This window comes from Mercenaria mercenaria, chromosome 13, assembly GCF_021730395.1.
Source record: "Mercenaria mercenaria strain notata chromosome 13, MADL_Memer_1, whole genome shotgun sequence".
Taxonomy (NCBI): Eukaryota; Metazoa; Mollusca; class Bivalvia; order Venerida; family Veneridae; genus Mercenaria; species Mercenaria mercenaria.
The window spans coordinates 81,323,780-81,346,607 of NC_069373.1; the positions used below are offsets into that span (position 1 = coordinate 81,323,780).

Below are 22,828 nucleotides of genomic sequence, written 5' to 3' on the forward strand. Positions count from 1 at the left end.
CAAATTTTCAATACCGGTACCTTTAAAATACCTCATTTCAAATTTACATCAATATAGCCAAAAGTCCCATTAATCTCTTATAGCTGGTAATATCTACTGCAATATGTCATTCAAAATCTCACCTTATTATCTTTGATAAACTTTCTAAACTTTTCAAGGAACAACTGCCTTGAAGTTCTGCCCTGAAAAATACAAAGATGTCACAAAAATGTACAATTAGTTCAAGACCAAGGGCACGGTATAGTAAATGATATCATAGATAAGTCATATGGTAAAAACAAGATAATTCAAGGACTTCCTATTAAGTTAGCTCTACTATATAACTAATGAATTATCAGATATTGGATAATTATTAGATTCTACAACAGCTTTTTTTATTACAATGGACTATTCAAGGACTTGCTAAAGGACTGTATGAGACAAACTGAAAGCAGTCAGATATCTGTAATTCAGCCTGATAAACTGACATCAGCATTCAACATGAAAATATTGGTAAAACTAGAATGTTGAAGCCCAAATGGCAACAATGTCCAGCCAATTATTTGTTGACACACTGCCTAAATGACCCAAACTAAAGTTATTCAATGTTAACAATTCTCCACAAAAAATCTTTACATGGTACTTTCTTTGTTTGTTTTGGGTTTAACGCCGTTTTTCAACAGTATTTCAGTCATGTAATGGCAGGCAGTTACACAATGTCTTTTATCAAATCGTCACAGAGAACATACGCCCCGCCCAAGGATCGAACTCACAACCCTGCGATCTGTAGACCAACGCTCTATCTACTGAGCTAAGCGGGCACAGATAAGTAAAAAAAAAACCACCTAAAAATTTGCTGTATTACCCATTTTGTACCACAGAAAACTAGTGTTGGTTTTTCTATATGGCCAATAATAAAACAAGAGTGCCAGACTGTCACAAAATAAGTCCGCCTAAATATTCAGTTACGTATCATAAAATTTTTTCGAGTAATTCAAGGGCCATAATCCAAGAGTGCCTGGGGCGATTTGGGTGGTTATCGAATTGGCCAAGATATAATGCCCACAAACATTACCACCAAGTCTGGTGAAGATCGGATGAAAACTGTTTGACTTAGAGGGCAGACAAGGCTAAATTTGGAGATTTTGAGTATTTCAAGGGCCATAATCCAAGAGTGCCTAGGGCAATTTGGCTGGTTATCGTACTTGGCCGAGATATTATGCCCACAAACATTGTAAGCAAGTTTGGTGAAGACCGGATGAAAACTGTTTGACTTAGAGAGCGGACAAGGCTAAATTCGCAGATTCAAGTAATTCAAGGGCCATAATCCAAGAGTGCCTGGGGCAATTTGGCTGGTTATCGAACTTGGTCGAGATATTATGCCCACAAACATTGCCAGCAAGTTTGGTGAAGAGCCGATGAAACCTGTTTGACTTAGAGAGCGGACATGGTTTTGGATGCTGACCGCCCGCAACGGGTGTTCACATAATATGCCCCATTCTTTTAGAGACGGGCGTATAAAAAGTTTCAAAATAAGCTATTTATAAGAACAACAAAGGGAAGTAATTCTAAAAAACAATTTTAAGTCCACAAAAATATCCTTACCAGGTACCGATATTTTTTAAGAACAATTCATTTTGTACAACAGAAAAGTGACCTCAGTTTTTCCCTATGGCCAATAACAAAAAAGTTACAAAATAAGCTTTTTCTAGTAACAACTAAGGGAAGTAATTCTAAAAAGAAATAATTTATAAGTCCACAAAAAAGGGATCTGGCAAATAAAAAAAAACGATTGATCAATGCATGTCAAAGCTATGGCCTAAGATCTTATATGGCCTTTGAAGTGTTAGCTTGACACTTGACATAGGGGCCTAGGGTTCACGTGTAACACTAGCAAACATTTATGCCTCATAAAAATAAGATTGTTCAATGTGTGTCAAATAACTGGCATTGACAAGCTCTAAAATGACCTTTGACCCCTAAGTGTGACCTTGACCTTTAAGGTAGGGACCTGGGAGTTGCATGTGACACTCTAGTCTTGACCTCTGAGATAGGCGCCTTTGGTGTGCACATGACTCTCCGTCTTATAGAGGTAAATATTCACCCGAAATATAAACAAGATTCCTTTATGCATGTTAAAGTTATGGCCTGGACAAGACCTGAAATGACCTTTGACCTCCAAGTGTGATCTTTGAGAAAAGAACCTGACACCAGTCCCAATGAGGTTAACATTTGTGTAAATATATACAATACTGCTCCATGCATATCAGTTATTGTCCAGACAAAATCCGGCAGATGCACGCATGCACTGATGCGCTACCTAAACCACTTACACCAAACAGCCATTTAGACGACTATGTCTTCACTTTCCGCAAGTGAGCTCAACAACCAGTAGATGCTGCCCAAAGTATGATTATTGCATTTTAAAAGCATAAAAGTGGAATTTATCGACAGAACACACTTCATCTAAGAAGAAAAGCTGCAGCAAGTGGCTGTTGAGAAAATGCACACACAAGATATGTGCATATCCACTTGAGAGTAAAGTTTCCTATTCAGTTTCACTGAATATCTGCCAGGAGTTGCTGAGGAATATTTCATACAGGGATGGTGTTATAGTTTACTAATGTTGAATAATCAAAGGGCAATAACTCAGTGAAAAATCATCAGACCAGAACAAGAAGATATACTTACATCAGTCAGATCTCTGTGATTCAGCAGCACTTTCAGCATTTCTACTTGAATTTCCTCTATCTCTGAAATCAGACACAATATTGCATACACAATGAATGAAACTGCTAATTAACCTTTAGCCTGCTGGCGGCAATTAATTTTGCCTTTGCAGACCAGTGCAGACCAAGACCAGCCTGCACAGACTGATCATGGTCTGCACTGTTCGCGATTCAGTCAGTAAATTTTCAGTGAACACCCCTTTAAATAAGAAGTGGTACTGCCCAAATTGAATAATGGACATTTTAGAAATTTAGCAGGCAAAGAGTTAATTATTGTCTTATTATACAGTAAAACACTGACTGCTCAAAGTCACAAGGGGACGAGCTGAGTTATCTAGGGGTTCTGAGTTATTCAAACAAAGAATAATTTTAAGGTTAAAAGGCTGTGGGCCTCATGAATGTCTCAAGTCTGCCCTGATGCTCCAGCTATCCAAACAGTGTTTCAGTGTATACAGGATTTTAAGGCATGTCCTACAGTTTACTTACAATTATAATTTGATTTAGTAATTTAAGACAATAAGTAGAGTAAAAACTTAAACCAAGCTTTCATAAACCCAACCCCTTACAATTCTTTATTACATGTATATCTATAAATTGTATTTAAATGAAGCCAGGTGTAAATGTATATCTTTAAATGACTTTCACCATCTGAGGACACAAATAGGACATACTTCAAGTCTGGTTCCAAGACTGTGAAACCCAGTGCGGAGACCTGTCTAAAAACTTAAGTATTTGACTGCTTGCTTCCAAGCTCAGTAAACTAACATCTTACAAGGTTGCATTTTAAAACTGGCCTCAATATTGAAGTTTTATAACACATGAGCCTCACATTCTAACGCTGTAAACTGATTTGGGAACCAGTCTCAGAAAACATGCATACCATTGGTCAATTTCATCATTAAGCTCAAAACAAACCAGTAAGAGTCAAGTTACCTATGCTCGGCCATTTTCATTACATTACTGCTAATACTGTTTTACTTAAGTTCTTCAGTTTTGATCAGATTTAAGTATTAAACAGTACACCATTGTAGAAAGTAGGTCAAGTAATAAAAGCGTCTGACTGATCACAGATTTTGGAGTAAAATCTGTGCGGTGTAACAAAGGTCAAACACCACTAATTTCACTAGATACAAACCAATGCTCGGCCACCCATTTATAAAGCTTGTTAAAGTTAATTGCTTTGTTTTTATTATATTTTCATGTTATTAAAAATGTTTCTGGAAAAAATTATGAATAAGAAAACAATATTTCGGTATTTTGATACACTTTATTACATATATTGAACCTACATGTATTTCTATTCTTACAGTTTTCTTTCAGTCACGCTAAAACACTTTATAACAGTTATCAACATTAATACAATAATAAATGTTTTTAAATATGTGAATTTAAATGAAAAATAAATAGTTACACTCAGTAACGCAGGGTGCGGGTGCTGCGCATGCATGGTGCGGGCTATCATTTACATTGGCAACACCGATGACGCCGACGATAGAAGGCAATTTTTGCAGTAAAAACATATAACTTTCGCATACTTTGTATATAAATCAATAGAGTATACATTTTTGCAAATATTTATGTAAATATTACACAGCTGAACATTTTTTTATCATAGAGTGCAATTATCGAAACTCCTAAAAACGCAAAATGACAGCTGTCATTACTGATCGTTTTCGTCTGCAACAGAAAAGCAAGCGCCTGGTCGACACAGATTCGAAGCCATTTTGAATTGGCATCCAAAAACCGAAAAGTAAACAAACAGTGAAAGCAAGGTTTTCAAGTTACATTTTCGATTAAGAATAAAGAATATTATGTGGCTGAGCACTGGACTGGCCGCGCATAGGTAACTTGACTCAAGATTTTCAAATTGCAGGACTGGTGTCTTGTTTACCTTCAATTCTTTCTCTCAGTTGATCTACAGATCTTGTGTAAAGCTCCTTATTCTTTTGTTCTTCAGCTGATAAAGTCTGACTTGGTTCATCATCCTACATGAAAAATAATCAGCATTTAGACACAATATTGGCAATCATAAAGCAGAAACTCAACCTTTCATTTTCTTCTTTCCTCCAAAGTCTAACCTTGTCACCAACTCTTATTTTGCCTGTCAGCAGATAATTTGCCAGCCACTGATTCCTAGAGTTCCCAAGTTAGAACCTAGAATGTGTTACAACCGTATCTCCAAATATGACAGAGATTCAAAAGCTACAAAACAGAGGTAAGAGCCAAGTTTCAAATTCTGGCATCTAATTGGTCAATTCATGAAATTGACATATCACGGCAATGCTGCAGTACCAGACTGGTTTCCAAACTTAGTTTAATAACTGAGGAACAAAAACACAACAGACTCCGTAATTATTCAAGTAAGCCTAAATTTTCTTAAAAGCTAAGTTGCAATATAACAGAGCACAGACTGTAAGGTACTGCATGTGCACCCTTTCCTAATAATAACATGCCCTCAGCCATTTGTCCATTTCCACTGTGAAAGCTTACCTGTGGAATTCACTATTTGTCGAACTCCTATTCCACTGTAAAAGCTTACCTGTATCCACCATCTGTCAAAGTCCTATTCCACTATAAAACCTTATCTGTATCCACCATTTGCTAAAGTCCTATTCCATTGTAAAAGCTTACCTGTATCCACCATCTGTCAAAGTCCTATTCCACTGTAAAAGCTTACCTGTGAAACCATTTCCCACCAGACAGTAGGGGCAAGCTGCTGCAGGCCAGCATCATCCAGAGGTTTTATATGCAGGAACATTGGAAATTTCACCTTGTCAAATGTTAACATAATGTCAAGGAAATTAATGTGTGTAACTGGTTTCTTCTCTTCAATGTATTGTATATCACTGATCTCTTGCGGTGAAATGGGGATGAGGAAAAGATACAAGTTATCAAGTGTTCGGAGCAATCCAAATGTACAACATAGAAAACATACAGAAAATGGCTGCGGATCACATAAATTGCTAGAAACAAGGTGCTCCAGTGATCAATGCTGTCTCACTACTTTTTTAAAAATAATTTCAGACATTAAAGTCAACTTGTCAGTTTGTACTTTTTGCCCAGATTTCAGTGAATTTCTTAGCTTTCCCCTAATCCATGCATGTAATTTTATGACCATTTAATGGACATTAGTTAATTAAAAGCTGTTTATTGAGACAAGGTTCAAATTGATATTATCAGTGGCAATGCCTCACCTAACTATGGTCTAAGAAATCTTACCTGCAAAACTAAGACTGACCAGATACATGATTTTATAATTTATTTATTCACTTGTTAAAAGGTTCTAACAATGATACACATTTACTTTCCAGACTGTCTGAGTACAGAATGCATAAAAAATATATGAATTTAAATAGTTTTTTTTTATTCTTTATGAACACAGCACTGTTTTTAAAGGTAATCTTAACATCATAAATTTATCTTAAGGCATTATAAAGTTACTGGAAGTATTATAAGCTGTAAACAAGAGCACCGCCTTGCGGGTGCTGACGCTCATCTGATTTTTTTTGTGTAATAGAAATATTGTCCTACCCATGATTTTCTAAGTCTAAAAAGGGCCATCATTCTTGCAAAAAGCAGGATAGAGTTATGTTTCTTGATGTACAGTGTCCACTTATGATGGTGAAAAACTGTTGCAAGTTTAAAGCAATAGCTTTAATAGTTTATGAGAAAAGTTGACTTAAACATAATACTCAACCAAGAAAATGATTTTCTAAGTCCAAAAGGGGCAATAATTATTGCAAAAAGCAGGATGGAGTTATGTTGCTTGCTGTACAGGGTCAGCTTATGATGGTGAACAAGTGTTGCAAGTTTCAAAGCAATAGCTTTGATAGTTTAAGAGAAAAAGTTGACCTAAACATAAAACTTAACCAAGAAATCTGATATTTTCTAAGTCAAAAAGGGGCCATAAATCTTGCAAAAAGCAGGACGGAGTTATGTTTCTTGCTATACAGGGTCAACTTATGATGGTAAACAAGTGTTGCAAGTTTTAAAGCAATAGCTTTGATAGTTTAGGATAAAAGCTGACCTAAACATAAAACTTAACCAAGAAAACTGATTTTCTAAGTCCAAAAGGGGCAATAAATCTTGCAAAAAGCAAGATGGAGTTATGATTCTTGACGTACAGGGTCTGCTTATGATGGTGAACAAGTATTCCAAGTTTCAAAGCAATAGCTTTGATAGTTTAGGAGAAAAGTTGACCTAAACATAAAACTTAACCAAGAAATCTGATATTTTCTAAGTACAAAAGGGGCCATAAATCTTGCAAAAAGCAAGATGGAGTTATGTTTCTTGCTATACAGGGTCAGCTTATGATGGTGAACAAGTATTCCAAGTTTCAAAGCAATAGCTTTGATAGTTTAGGAGAAAAGCTGACCTAAACATAAAACTTAACCAGGCAACGCCGACGCCGACGCCGACGCCGACAACCGCTCAAGTGATGACAATAACTCATCATTTTTTTTCAAAAAATCAGATGAGCTAAAAAATAAAAAAAGGTTTTTCGGATAAAAAACTTTGAGTGTATGGTATAAAGTTTTATGGTACATCCAAATTCATTTGCATGAAATCAGAACAACGAACAGCCTTCTACGCTTGAACTCCAACTTTGGTCCTTATAAAAGCCCTATCTACATATGGTTTAGGCTACAATTAAGGTCATTGTTTTCAATAAGCATAAAACTGTATTTCATAGCATTTCCAGTCATTAGTCAAGTGCCTAGTAAGATATGCAGTACATCATTTTTCTCCAGTAAGTCTTACCTAGACTAGCCACTAGACAAATAATAAAGAATTTGTCACAAAATTTCAACTTTTGTATTTTTTCTCTTATTTTTTGTGATAGGGACAAATGCAAGTCTATTTTAGAGATTTTCGCAGTTCTGGTTTTAATATTATCATATATATTGGACATAAGATACACACTCATTGCATTCACAGTTTTAAAAATAAAAATTAAGAAAATAAATATATATCACAGTCTAGGAGTTAGTCTAAGTCTTACCTAATCTTATTTGAAATTCAGTTGGTTTGACCTACCCAGGACTCGAATAAATTTCCATGGGCCGAGGATTTCTAAGTCCAAAAGGGGGCATAATTTGGCCAAAATACATGTCAGACTTGACCAAGTGAGGTTGGTAATTGACCTAGAAAAAGAAAAAGTTTCATAGCTATATGCCTTTAAAAGATAGCTATACATACGTGCATGCAAAACTTTAACAAAGGTGTGATGCCGCCCCCGATGCCAGGGTGAGTAGAATAATTGGGACTATTCTTTGAATAGTCGAACTAAAAATTAACTTCATTCTCAGTTCTTATGTCGATGGATACATCATACAAGGAAATATACTAAAAACTGTTCTGTCCCTAAAAATAAGCCTTCAAGTCAAATCATTTGAGTCATAGACATGCAGCAGAAAACTTGAATCTCTACTTGGGGAAGCCTTAGTAATTTATCAGCGGTGAACGAAAGGATATAACTCGTGTTCCAGCAGATATCGTCTGGTTTGTTGATGCCTTAATATTGCTAGAACCAATGTTAAATACTGTCTCTGTAAAAAAATAGCAACAAATCAGTCACATAAATAACAATATCTAAACTATTTTTTTATTTCAAATATGCAATGATGGTTTGAATGGCTGTAAATATAAAAATAATCACTGTTCACTGTTTAAAATAATTTAGCACTATTATAATATACTATCATAAGAACAATTCTAAACATTCCTAGAATATTCAAGACACAAGTTTAGTCAAGATTTGGCCGAAAAATGTTTCCACTCTGGTTCAGTTATGTAATGGTTGGCAGCCAACCTAACCGGTATTCCTGGATTCTGTTCCAGTACATGTTGAAACTGACGTGCAGTCGGGCTGTTAACTAAGTGGTGGACATGTTGAAACTGACAGGCAGTGTGACTGTAACTTGGTACACATGTCGAAACTGATGTCAATAATGCAGAAATGTAGTCACATTAAAAGGTAACCACTAACACATCAAATGAAGGTGACTTGATTAAGTGCTGTAATGTTTTCTGATCCTTTGGAATTATAGATAATTGTCTACCTAGCTGAGAAAGACAAGACTTTATTGGTAAGAGGTCACAATACCTTTTCTCTGTAGAAACAACTAAGCATATACATTGTGAGGTTATACTGTGATGTCATAAGCTGTATATGCCATCATTATTTTATACTATCTTTGAAAATTATAAATGGTAGGCAAGAAAAAATGAGCGAACAAATCTGCCTGTGTAAGACAGTCCCAACTGAACAATCCTTCTAGTCCATTCAATGCATCTGTATAACAGATTTGCCTGGGGCTAGGGGCCATGAGGTGTTACACATTTCATTTCCTCTCATGAACTGACTCAATCAAACCAAGTCTGCGCTTCATTTGCCTGGTTACTCATGATCCTCTGAAAGATTCTTCCAAGTCAGAATCAAATTTATACAGCAAACTATAAATGTTCTTATTCTATATCTATTTTATTTATCCAATTGTAAACGTTTATTTGCAATATGTGACCGTATAATATATTACCGTATTGGATGCACATACGTACGAAAAAAAAAAACAGAATTTTTTACGTATTTTGATCGTTCAACAGTCCCATGTTAAACATACGATAAAGCCTGAAACGCGTGAAAATAATAAATGAACCCAGCCTAGCAGCTTGTCCAATATGGTTTTCTCAGCTGGGTACTCATCCAAATATATCTCTGTATTGTACAGAACAATGTTAAATAACCTAATATTATTGTCTTTTGTTTAATTAGATATTTCAATTGCTTACGTTGTTCCTGAAATCTGTAGTAGTAGGTGTATATCTGTATGCTGACAATAGAGAAACCATCAAGTTCTCTACACAACCTCTAATCTCAAAACCCTGAAGAATATCATTTACAATAACATAACCTCTGCAAAAGTCATTTGTAATAACAACGCCTAATATCAAAAACCTGAAAAAAAGTTGTAATAACCAAAAAACATTTGTAATATTTTAAACATAACCTCTAATATCAAAACCCTGAAAAAAAACATTTGTAATAACATAACCCCTGAACTCAAAGCCCTGAAAAAAATCAGTTTAAAATTTGAATTGGAATTATATGGGGATTGATTGGTACTTCAATTTTATATCCAAATAAGCAGACTATTCTAATAACCAGTATTCAAATAAGTGGAACTGACTGTATACCATAAATGCATATTTTTGACTAACTCAAGGGCCACAAGTCTGGTCTGGCTGAGTGAAATCAAAAACAAAACTCATGTTCACAAGTTATCATGCTGAATAATATCCCTACATGGTTTTATGACTCTAGGTGTAAAGCATCCCAAAAGAAACCTTTATTTAAAACCATGTTGGGAAGGTTTTAAGTAATTTTAGTTGAAAGAGTTGGGATCAAACTCAAGACTGTTGGTTCTGTGGTAATCATTTTCCCATTTGACTGCTTCATCTGCTTTCAATTTTACAAACCTGCATGAAAGCCCACATGTAGTCTAGTAGTTTAGATATGATTGGTTGTTGACTGGTTACCACGGTGACATCATTCAGTCTCAGTAAAAGCTTTAACAGGCAAGCTTCTGTAAGGTAGGTACTTCTCTGAAATATCAAACGGTTGCTTGCCAAACAAACATGTATGAAAGAATTTCCACTATGCATTTCCTCATAAATGCAAAGGATATATATATAAGCATGTTTTAATATTTTAAATAATTTAAACAGGTCAAAGCAGTTATAGTTCCCACAGTGTCATTTCATGAGGGTATACCTGAGTAAATAATTTTGTGTGATGTGTTATGTGAAATGTCAAGTTCTGCTTTATACCATTTCTATTACAACATGTCTTGTATGTAAAATAGTAGATGAAGTATGCCAGCATTTTTTCTTAATCACTAGAAGTAGGTTGAATTGACATAGTATGTTTTCTTAAAAAAAAACAAGAAGGCCTGAAGGCTCTGTACTGCTCACCTGACCTAGTTCTTACCCTAGATAACCTAGTATCTAATTTGGCTTAGATGTCATAAAGACAAACATTTTCACCATATTTTATGAAAATCAGGTAGATCATGAACCAAGGTTTTAATGATTTAACCTAATAAGATAGGTTTTGATCTCTGGTACCCCACTTTTGAACTTGACTTAGATTACATACAGACAAACATTCTGACAAAGATTTATGATCATCAAGTTGAAAGTGTGGACTCTACAGTGTTAACAAAGTTTTTCCATGATTTAAAGTTATAACATAGTTCTTCCCCAATTGACCCAGTTACAAATTTTCCCCAGACTTTAAACATACAAACATTCCAACCAAGTCTCATCAAGATCAGAGGTAGAAAATGTGGCCTTTTAAGTGTTAATAATGTCTTTCTATGATTTTACCTGGTGACCTAGTCTTGCACCTGGAAAAGCCAGTTTTGAACTTGAACTAGATTTCATAGAGACAAATCTTCTGACAGAGTTTTAAGATCAAACCGGAAATTTATGTGACCTCTACAGTGTTAACAAAGTCTTCCCATGATCTGACCTAGTGACCTAGTTTCTTACCTCCGGAAACCAATTTTAAACTTGTCCTAGATTTCATAAAGACAAATAATCTAACAACATTTTAAGAAGATCAAGCAGAGAATGTGACCTCTAGAGTGTTAACCTTTTTCTACGATTTGATCTATCTATTGACAAAACACCACACAAGACAACAAAATGCTGGACAGAGTGATCACAATAGCTCACTTTGAGCACATTTTGCTAAACTGAGCTAACAAGCACATTTTGTTAACTTCAAACTTTTCACTGGTACTGAATAGAATTATGCAGGTATTTATCAAGATTATATTCAAGCAAAAGGTCTTCCAATTTAAAAAAAAAAAAAAAAAAAAAAAAAAAAAAAAAAAAACTTACTTAGAAAGGTACCAGTTTATCAAACACTTACACAACTTTAAGCAGTATAGAACTCTCATTACTTCTTACCAAGAAAGGTGCCAGTTTATTAAAACACTTGTGCAACCATCAGTAATATAAATCTCCCTTTTCTTCTTACCAAGAAAACTATCAGTAGCACAGAACTCCCCTTACTTCTAACCAAGAAATGTGCAGTTTGTCAAACATTTATGCAGCTATCAGCAGTATAGAATTCTCTTTGCTTCTTACCAAGAAAGGGACCAGTTTATCAAACACTTATGCAACTATCAGCAGTATAGAACTCCTTTTACTTCTTACCAAGGAAGGGGCCAGTTTATCAAACACTTGTGCAGCTATCAACAATATAGAATTCTCTTTATTTCTTACCAAGACAGGTGCCAGTTTATCAAACACTTGTGCAACTATCAGCAGTATAGAATTCTCTTAATTTCTTACCAAGATAGGTGCCAGTTTATCAAACACTTGTGCAACTATCAGCAGTATAGAATTCTCTTTATTTCTTACCAAGAAAGGTGCCAGTTTATCAAACACTTGTGCAACTATCAGCAGTATAGAATTCTCTTTATTTCTTACCAAGAAAGGTGCCAGTTTATCAAACACTTGTGCAACTATCAGCAGTATAGAACTATCTTTACTTCTCTTCTCTGTGAGTGGACCAGGCTTTTTCTCCTTGGATACCACTTCCTTGCCTGGAGATTTGGGAACCTGTTAAATATATGGCAATCAATAAACAAATACTAATTTAACCTAATATCCTATTAAATCCCAAAAGATCTATGACACAAATATAACTAATGGACTGGTGGGGTAGGATTTGCTAAAATTGTTTTTGTTTTATTCCAATGACTGTTTTCCTAAATATTACTCATAGACAGACATGTGAAGCAGAGAACAAGTTCATTCTGCATTTGTAGACCGCCTGTTACCTGACATGCCACTTGTACAAATACAATTTACTGACAACTTTCAGGGAACACATTTTATCTGAAACTAGATGTTAATCCAAAGGACACTGGTGACCCCATTCCTGTCACTGTATGCATATTTTTGACGAAGTAAAGGATCATAACTCTGGTCTGGCTGTACGAAATCTAAATAAAAACACCAGTTGCACAACTTCACATGCTGAGTAACAATTCTGAGGGGTCTGATGACTCTAAGTCATAAACTTTTTGAGATATGCATGACACAAATTTGGATGAAGGTACAGAAGGACGAACATGTATAAGGGCAAGTCTAAGTGCTCCTCAAAAATTGTTGAGAAATAAACTTACTTAACATCAGAGATATAGAAAAAAACAAGAGGGACATGAAGGCTCTGTATGGCTCATCTGACCTAGTTCTCATCCAAGATAACCTTGTATCCAATGTTAACCTAAATTACATGAAAACTAATATTCTGACCATGTTTCATGTAAATCATGTAGAATGTTTACCACTAATTTGACCTAGCTGACTGACTTTTGGATTTAACTTAACTTTAAAAGAGCCCGCCCGCTTAGCTCAGTAGGGAAAGCGTTGGTCTACGGAAGGTCGCAAGTTCGATCCCTGGGCGGGGCGTATGTTCTCCGTGACGATTTGATAAAAGACATTGTGTCTGAAATCATCCGTCCTCCACCTCTGATAATTCATGTGGGGAAGTTGGCAGTTACTTGTGGAGAACAGGTCTGTACTGGTGCAGAATCCGGGAACACTCGTTAGGTTAACTGCCTGCCGTTACATAACTGAAATACTGTTGAAAAACGGCGTTAAACCCAAAACAAACAAACAAATAATTTTAAAAGAAAACCATTATGACGATAAGTAAATGAATGATATTCCAAAGAAGTCTTGTAACACTGGCACTAGGAAATCCTGTATCCCAAAACAATTTTTGAAACCAAACTTTTGGGTGAAAGGTTATAAAACTAAGACAGTAGACCAGTCTGAAATCTCTAACATCTGAAAGGTTGATTTCAGCTGATCTGAAATTGACAAATGGTGAGATAGCATTTACAGACTGGTCTCCAAAGTTAGTTTTAAAACCTAGAACAACAATTTATCAGAATATAGCCACTAACGATGTGCCAATTAGTCTAAATGGTCCATAACATAATCATAAACCAACTGCAGTTTTTTTTTTTGACAAATTCTGATATCTTAACAATGCCTGCATTTAACTTAATCTACTCTGAATCTTAACTATAATCTGGATTCTTTGGAAAAAGAATCTTATCCCCTAAAAAGCCTGAATGTTAATTAAATTTACTCTGATCATCAATTTAAATCTTGATTCATTGAAAAAATCTGTTGTCAAAACAATGTCTGAATTTAAGTTAAATTGATTTTGATCATCAACTTACATCTCAATTCCTTGAAAGGTTCCGACATAAAAATGCCTTGATTCAAGTTTAATCTACTTTAATCAAGATATGGATTCTTTCAACAAGAGGACCATGATGGTCCTGAATCGCTCACCTCTTCCCACATGACCCAGTTTTGAGTATGACGTCGTTTTTTCTATTATTTGACATAGTGACCTAGTTTTGAACTTGACCTAGGTATTATCAAGATAAAAATTCTGACCAATTTTCATGAAGATCCATTGAAAAATATGGTCTCTAGAGAGGTAACAAGGTTTTTCTATTATTTGACCTATTGACCTGGTTTGAACTTTACCTAGATATCATCAAGGTGAACATTCTCACTAATTTTCATGAAGATCTCGTGAAAAATATGGCCTCTAGAGAGGTCACAAGGTTTTTCTATTTTTATACCTACTGGCCTAGTTTTTGACCGCACGTGACCCGGTTTCGAAACTGACCTAGATATCATCAAGGTGAACATTCAGATCAATTTTCATGAAGATCCATTGAAAAATATGGCCTCTAGAGAGGTCAAAAGATTTTAATAATTTTAGACCTACTAACCTAGTTTTTTACCGCAGTTGACCCAGTTTCAAACTTGACCTAGATATCATCAAGATGAACATTCAGACCAACTTTCATACAGATCCCATGAAAAGTATGGCCTCTAGAGAGGTCACAAGGTTTTTTTTATTATTTGACCTACTGACCTAGTTTTTTAAGGCACGTGACCCAGTTTCAAACTTGACCTAGATATCATCAAGGTGAACATTCTGACCAATTTTCATGAAGATCCATTCACAAGTATGGCCTCTAGAGAGGTCACAAGGTTTTTTTTATTTTTAGACCTACTGACCTAGTTTTTGACCGCAGTTGACCCAGTTTCGAATGTGATCTAGATATCATCAAGATGAACATTCAGACCAATTTTCATACAGATCCCATGAAAAATATGGCCTTTAGAGAGGTCACAAGGTTTTTCTATTATTTGACCTACTGACCTAGTTTTTGAAGGCACGTGACCCACTTTCGTATCTGAACTAGATATCATCAAGATGAACATTCAGACCAACTTTCATACAGATCCCATGAAAAGTATGGCCTCTAGAGAGGTCACAAGGTTTTTTTTATTATTTGACCTACTGACCTAGTTTTTTAAGGCACGTGACCCAGTTTCAAACTTGACCTAGATATCATCAAGGTGAACATTCTGACCAATTTTCATGAAGATCCATTCACAAGTATGGCCTCTAGAGAGGTCACAAGGTTTTTTTTATTTTTAGACCTACTGACCTAGTTTTTGACCGCAGTTGACCCAGTTTCGAATGTGATCTAGATATCATCAAGATGAACATTCAGACCAATTTTCATACAGATCCCATGAAAAATATGGCCTTTAGAGAGGTCACAAGGTTTTTCTATTATTTGACCTACTGACCTAGTTTTTGAAGGCACGTGACCCACTTTCGTATCTGAACTAGATATCATCAAGATGAACATTCAGACCAACTTTCATACAGATCCCATGAAAAATATGGCCTCTAGAGAGGTCACAAGGTTTTTCTATTATTTGACCTACTGACCTAGTTTTTGATGGCACGTGACCCACTTTCGAACTTGACCTAGATATCATCAAGATGAACATTCTGACCAAATTTCATGAAGATCTCATGAAATATATGGCCTCTAGAGAGGTCATAAGGTTTTTCTATTTTTAGACCTACTGACCTAGTTTTTGACCGCACGTTACCCAGTTTCGAACTTGACCTAGATATCATCAAGATGAACATTCAGACCAACTTTCATACAGATCCCATGAAAAATATGGCCTTTAGAGAGGTCACAAGGTTTTTCTACTATTTGACCTACTGACCTAGTTTTTGATGGCACGTGACCCAGTTTCGAACTTGACCTAGATATCATCAAGGTTAACGTTCTGACCAATTTTCATTAAGATCTTGTGAAATATATGGCCTCTAGAGAGGTCACAAGGTTTTTCTATTTTTAGACCTACTGACCTAGTTTTTGAAGGCACGTGACCCAGTTTCGAACTTGACCTAGATATCATCAAGGTGAACATTCTGACCAGTTTTCATGAAGATCTTGTGAAATATATGGCCTCTAGAGAGGTCACAAGGTTTTTCTATTTTTAGACCTACTGACCTAGTTTTTGATGGTACGTGACCCAGTTTCGAACTTGACGTAGATATCATCAAGATGAACATTCTGACCAACTTTCATAAAGATCCCATGAAAAATGTGACCTCTAGAGTGGTCACAAGCAAAAGTTTACGGACGCACGGACGACGGACACCGCGCGATCACAAAAGCTCACCTTGTCACTTTGTGACAGGTGAGCTAAAAACAAGAGCTTTCGGAGGACGGCAATGCTTGACTATTCAACAGCCTTGTCAATTGAATGAAAGTCGAAAAAGGGACACAATTTTGTAACAAGAGGACCATGATGGTTCTGAATCGCTCACCTATCCCCACATGACCCAGTTTTGAACAGAGTATGACGTTGTTATTTCTATTATTTGACCTAATGACCTAGTTTTTGAAGGCACGTGACCCACTTTTGAACTTGACCTAGATATCATCAAGGTGAACATTCTCACCAATTTTCATGAAGATCTCATGAAAAAATGGCCTCTAGAGAGGTCACAAGGTTTTTCTATTTTTAGACCTACTGACCTAGTTTTTGACCGCACATGACCCAGTTTCGAACTTGACCTAGATATCATCAAGGTGAACATTCTCACTAATTTTCATGAAGATCCATTGAAAAATATGGCTTCTAGGGAGGTCACAATGTTTTTCTATTTTTAGACCTACTGACCTAGTTTTTGACCGCACGTGACCCAGTTTGGAATCTGATCTAGATATCATCAAGATGAACATTCTCACCAATTTTCATGAAGATCCATTGAGAAATATGGCCTCTAGAGAGGTCACAAGGTTTTTCTATTTTTAGACCTACTGACCTAGTTTTTGACTGCACGTGACCCAGTTTCGAACTTGATCTAGATATCATCAAGGTGAACAATCTGACTAATTTTCATAAAGATCCCATAAAAAATATGGCCTCTAGAGAGGTCACAAAGTTTTTCTATTTTTAGACCTACTGACCTAGTTTTTGACCACACGTGACCCAGTTTCGAACTTGACCTAGATATCATCAAGGTGAACATTCTGACAAATTTTCATGAAGATCTATTGAGAAATATGGCCTCTAGAGAGGTCATAAGGTTTTTCTATTTTTAGACCTACTGACCTTGTTTTTGACTGCACGTGACCCAGTTTTGAACTTGACCTAGATATCATCAAGATAAACATTCTGATCAATTTTCATAAAGATCCCATGAAAAATATGGCCTCTAGAGAGGTCACAAGGTTTTTCTATTTTTAGACCTACTGACCTAGATTTTGACTGCACGTGACCCAGTTTCAAACTTGACCTAGATATCATCAAGGTGAACATTCTGACTAATTTTCTTGATGATCCATTGAGAAATATGGCCTCTAGAGAGGTCACAAGGTTTTTCTATTTTTAGATCTACTGACCTAGTTTTTAACCCCACGTGACCCAGTTTCGAACTTGACCTAGATATCATGAAGATGAATATTCTGACCAACTTTCATAAAGATCCCATGAAAAATGTGACCTCTAGAGTGGTCACAAGCAAAAGTTTACGCACGCATGCAAGCACGGACGGACTGACGGACAGACGACGGACGCCACGCGATCACAAAAGCTCACCTTGTCACTTTGTGACAGGTGAGCTAAAAATGCAAAAAAGAGTTATGGAACCTGTACAATGCATGTCAGGTCAAATGTGTTAAGTTTCAACCCATTCCCATTAGCGGGTACTGAGATACAGGCTTTAACATACAAGAACTTAACCAAAAATTGCTAAGTCAAAAAATCAGCATCATTTTGTAAAAAAGCAAAATAGAGTTATGGAACCCGTGCAACATAAGTCAGTTTATCACAGTGAATAAGTGTGTGAAGTTTCAATCAATACCCACAACTGGTTTCTGAGATACCAGCTTAAATACAACAAGAGCTGTCCGTAAGACAGCCAAGCTAGACTATTCGAAATATTGTCACAGAAGCAGGAAATTATTACCCAAAATGTTAAATATAAAAAAAAAAATTAAGTTCGAAAGGGGACATAATTTGACCAAAATGCATATCAGAGTTATGGGACTTGATGCTATCAACTAGTTTTATAACCCGAAGAAACGTTAAGTTTCAATTCCGTATCTGCATTAGTTTTGGAGACAGTAACTTGCATGTAAAATTTTAACCAGAATTTTCTAAGTCCAAAAGGGGGCATAATTTGCTCAAAATACATGTTAGAGTTGTGGAACTTGACCCAGTGAGGTTGGTAATTGACCTAGAAAAAAGAATAAATAAGTTTCAAAGCTATATGCCTTTTGGTAATAGCTGTATGTTCTTGCACGCAAAACTTTAACCAGGATTTTCTAAGTCCAAAAGGGGGCATAATTTGCCCAAAATACATGTCAGAGTTATGGCACTTGATTCTATCAAATAGTTTTATAACCCCAAAGACACATGTGAAGTTTCAATTCAATATCTGCATTAGTTTTTTGAGATAGTAACTTGCATGTAAAACTTTAACCAGGATTTTGTAAGTCCAAAAGGGGGCATAATTTGCCCAAAATACATGTCAGAGTTATGGGACTTGACCCAGTGAGGTAGGTAATTGATCTAGAAAAAGAAAAAATAAGTTTCAAATCTATATGCCTTTTAGTAATAGCTGTATGTACTTGCACGCAAAACTTTAACCGGATTTTTTCTAAGTCCAAAAGGGGGCATAATTTGGCCAAAATGAAGGTCAGAGTTATGGGACTTGATGCTATCAACTAGTTTTATAACCCCAAAGACACATGTGAAGTTTCAATTCAATATCTGCATTAGTTTTGGAGATAGTAACTTGCATGTAAAACTTTAATCAGAATTTTCTAAGTCCAAGAGGGGGCATAATTTGCTCAAAATACATGTTAGAGTTATGGAACTTGACCCAGTGAGTGCCTTTAAATGATAGCTGTATGTACTTGCATGCAAAAACTTAACCAAGGTGTGACACCGACACCGACGCCGACTCTAGGGTGAGTAGAACAGCTAGACTATTCTTTGAATAGTCGAGCTAAAAACTTAACCAAAACGGAACGCCAAAGCAGATGCAGAAGCAGACACACGAGTGTGTCTAATATCTCTCCCTATTCCTGAATAGTTGTACTAAAAATCTGATGTCTTAACAATGCCTGAATACAAGTTATATCTACTCTAACAATAACTTAAATCTGCAAAATTTGCCAATTCTGACCTGATAATAATACCTAACAAGAGGGCCAAGATGGCCCTAGGTCGCTCACCTGAGTTACACACAGTAACAGTGTAAACATGCAAGTTTTACCTAATGATTTCATGGAGACAATTATTCTGACAAATTTTCATTAAGATTGGACCAAAAAATGTGGCCTCCTGAGTGTAAACCTTATTCTTTGATCTGACCTGGTGACCTAGTTTTTGACCTTACATGACCCAGATAAAAATTCACCTGATATTTCATGCATACAAACATTCTGACCAAGTTTCATACACATCAAATGAACAAGAGTGTTAACAAGCTTTTCCTTTGATTTGACCGGGTGACCTAGTTTCTGACCCCATATGACCCAGTTTTGAACTTAGCCTAGGAATCATCAAGATAAACATTCTGACCAAGTTTTATGAAGATAGGGTCATAAATGTGGCCTCTAGGTTGTTAACAAGCTTTATCTTTGATTTGACCTGATGACCTTGTTTTTGACCGACATGACTCAAGTTCAATCCAGGCCTAGAAATCATCAAGATAATCATTCTGTGCAAGTTTGTATCAAATCAAAAATCATAAATGAAACCTCTATATGGCTGAAAGGGCCAAACTAGAAAATTTTGCCCCTTTTATGGCCAGTAACTCCAGAACCCATGATGGAATCTAGCCAGTTTTCGAAAGGAACTGAAATCTTATTGTGACTTAAGTTGTTTGTAAGTGTGGTTAAAATCAAACATAAAATGTAATTTCTATCGTGTTCACAAGGTAAAAATTAACAAATTTTGGCTCTTTCAGGGGTCAATCAGGGGCCGTAACTCTGGAACCTATGATTGGATCTGACAGATTCATTATGGAATCCAAGATTTATTGTTGTTGAAGATATTTTGGAAATTTGTATCAAATCAAACCATAAATGAAGTCTCTATATGGCCAGTTTTCGAAAGGAACCAAGATATTATGCCAATACAAGTTGTGTGCAACTTTGATTAAAGTTGATTGCAAAATGTGGTCTCTATCGTGCTCACAAGCCAAAAATAGCGAATTTTTGCCCTTTTAAGGGCCCATAACTCTGGAACCCATGATGGGAAATGGCCAGTTTTCGAAAAGAATCGAGATATTATGCCAATACAAGTTGTGTGCAAGTTTGATTAAAGTTGATTGCAAAATGTGGTCTCTATTGCATTCACAAGCCAAAAATAGCAAATTTTGGCTCTTTAAGGGGCCATAACTCTGGAACCCATGATGGGAAATGGCCAGTTTTCGAAAGGAACCGAGATATTATACCATACAAGTTCTGTGCAAGTCTGATTAAAATTGATTGCAAAATGTGGTCTCTATCGTGTTCACGTGAACGGACAACAGACGGACGGATGATGGACAAAATGTGATCACAAAAGCTCTAAAAATAAGCTATTGACTGTTGTTACTATTGTCATTCTTTTCAATTAATGTAACAACTTCTGGCTTTGGCCTAAAATAATGACAAACATTATTACATTATTGAAGAGTGGCTGAAAAAGATGTTTTTCACACATTCAAAATTCTCATATTTTCAAATGTAAAATGTCTATTTATAAACATACCAATGCAATATACAATTGTCAAACACCACTTACCTCTTCAATCTCCATATTGATACACAGCAGTTTCTCTAGGTATGACAGTAGTAAATTTGTTTTTACAACATCAGTACTTGGGGAACTCTGAAGGGGTGAAAACCCTGGCACAGGATATCTAGGTATTGTCAAGGATTGTGCTAAAATCTGTACGTTAGAATTATTTATATATGTGTCATAATATGCAAAAAGAATGGGATTTGTGTTGAAAGTGCACCTGGATGATACCAGTGTTGGAAGTGCACCTGGGTGGTACCAGTGCTGAAAGTGCATCTGGGTGGTACCAGTGTTGAAAGAGTGCCTGGGTAGAACCATAGTGTTGAAAGAGTGCCTGGGTAGAACCATAGTGTTGAAACTGTACCTGGGTAGAACAGCGTTAAAGTGCATCTGGGTAGAACAACAGTTTTAAAAGTGCACCTGTGTAGAACAACAGTATTGAAAGTGCACCTGGGTAGTATCACAGTGTTGAATGTGTGCCTGGGTAGTATCACAGTGTTGAATGTGCACCTGGATAGAACCAAAGTTTCAACGGTAATGCCCTCTACAGACGGTAGGTTTTTGTTGTACAACACTAATTATCTCAAAGATGTACAATTTTGAAATTGTACATTTTTCACAAAGTCATACAGACAGTATTCCATTCCCATATAAATCACAGAGATTTACCTAGCAAACATAGTGCATCAGGTACTGAAGAGAATGTAACTATTAATAATAAAAAATAATATTCACCTTTTTATGTCCCATGAATTTGATTACGCACGACACAAATGAGCCACGCCATGAGAAAACCAACATAGTGGCTTTGCGACCAGCATGGATGCAGACCAGCCTGTGCATCCGTGCAGTCTGGTCAGGATCAATGATGTTTGCTTTCAAAGTCTACTGCAATTAGAGAAACCGTTAGCGAACAGCATGGACCAGACTGCGCGGATGCTGGTCGGAAACGCACTATGTTGGTTTTCGCATGGCGCGGCTCAAATCATTTAACTTTTCAGTGTCATCTTTTTTCCATTATGCATTAGAAGCCATTTTATATTCAGATTTGTGTTTATTTTTTGGGCAATTGTTTCTGGAATTTCATTCACTTGCCTCTTATCAACTAATTATTTACCAATTTGTTGCTTGTCAACGTGGGTGGTACGTAAGGCAAAACTTACGAAATAGAACATGTCCTAATCTGTAAGTCAAGACTTAAGATTTACGAAATCAAGGAATAGCATCATACACACGATAATATTTGGCTGTACATCTTGAATTTAATTGGTGTTGTACAACAAAAACCTACCGTCTGTAGAGGGCTTAAGTGATTCAGTCAGCAACCATGATCTACTGGCCAAGAAAGCACCCTGAACACTTAAAGACAAAAGAAGGCCATTAAATTGTGTAAATGTGCATTTTGCCTAAAGGTAATCAATTTTTAATGAAATAAGCTACAGTATGCTTGTACAATCAAATATATTCTCAGCATTCTTTAACAGTCAATGAAACTCATACGAGCATAATAGTATGCCTTTTGCCTTTCCATACTAGCCACTGAATGCCAAAATCTCATAAAGAGAATAAATTATCAAACGGTAATATCTAAATATCCTTGCAGATCAAACTACCTTAAATTGATGGATAAGCCGCTTTTTAATATTTCAGTTATGTAATAGCAGGCAGTTAACCTATGTTCCTGAAATCTGTACCACTGCTTATCTATTCTCCACAAGTAAGTCCAACTTCTCCCTAAGAATTAGAGGTGGAGAATGAATGATTTTTGACACAGTGTCTTCTATCAAACTGTCACCGATGAATATACACCTCGCCTGGGGATCAAAGTTACCAACAACTCTGTTGATCTGCACTCTTTCTATTGAGCTGAGTGTGTGGGCTCATTTGAT

At 36.1% G+C, this 22,828-nt stretch overlaps 1 protein-coding gene across 1 annotated transcript in view; it reads right to left on the reverse strand.

Moving 5' to 3' along the window:
* The window catches only part of LOC123529100 (E3 ubiquitin-protein ligase RNF123-like), a 98,342-nt gene that overhangs the window by 41,620 nt on the left and 33,894 nt on the right, over nt 1-22,828 (reverse strand). Inside the window, exons 10-18 of the mRNA XM_053522464.1 lie at nt 20,943-21,060; nt 12,210-12,341; nt 10,188-10,313; nt 9,501-9,593; nt 8,182-8,257; nt 5,386-5,486; nt 4,600-4,693; nt 2,671-2,732; nt 123-182 (exon numbers count right to left, since the gene is read on the reverse strand). Coding sequence (XP_053378439.1) covers nt 123-182; nt 2,671-2,732; nt 4,600-4,693; nt 5,386-5,486; nt 8,182-8,257; nt 9,501-9,593; nt 10,188-10,313; nt 12,210-12,341; nt 20,943-21,060 — 862 coding nt within the window. The remainder of the gene's footprint in view (nt 1-122; nt 183-2,670; nt 2,733-4,599; nt 4,694-5,385; nt 5,487-8,181; nt 8,258-9,500; nt 9,594-10,187; nt 10,314-12,209; nt 12,342-20,942; nt 21,061-22,828) is intronic.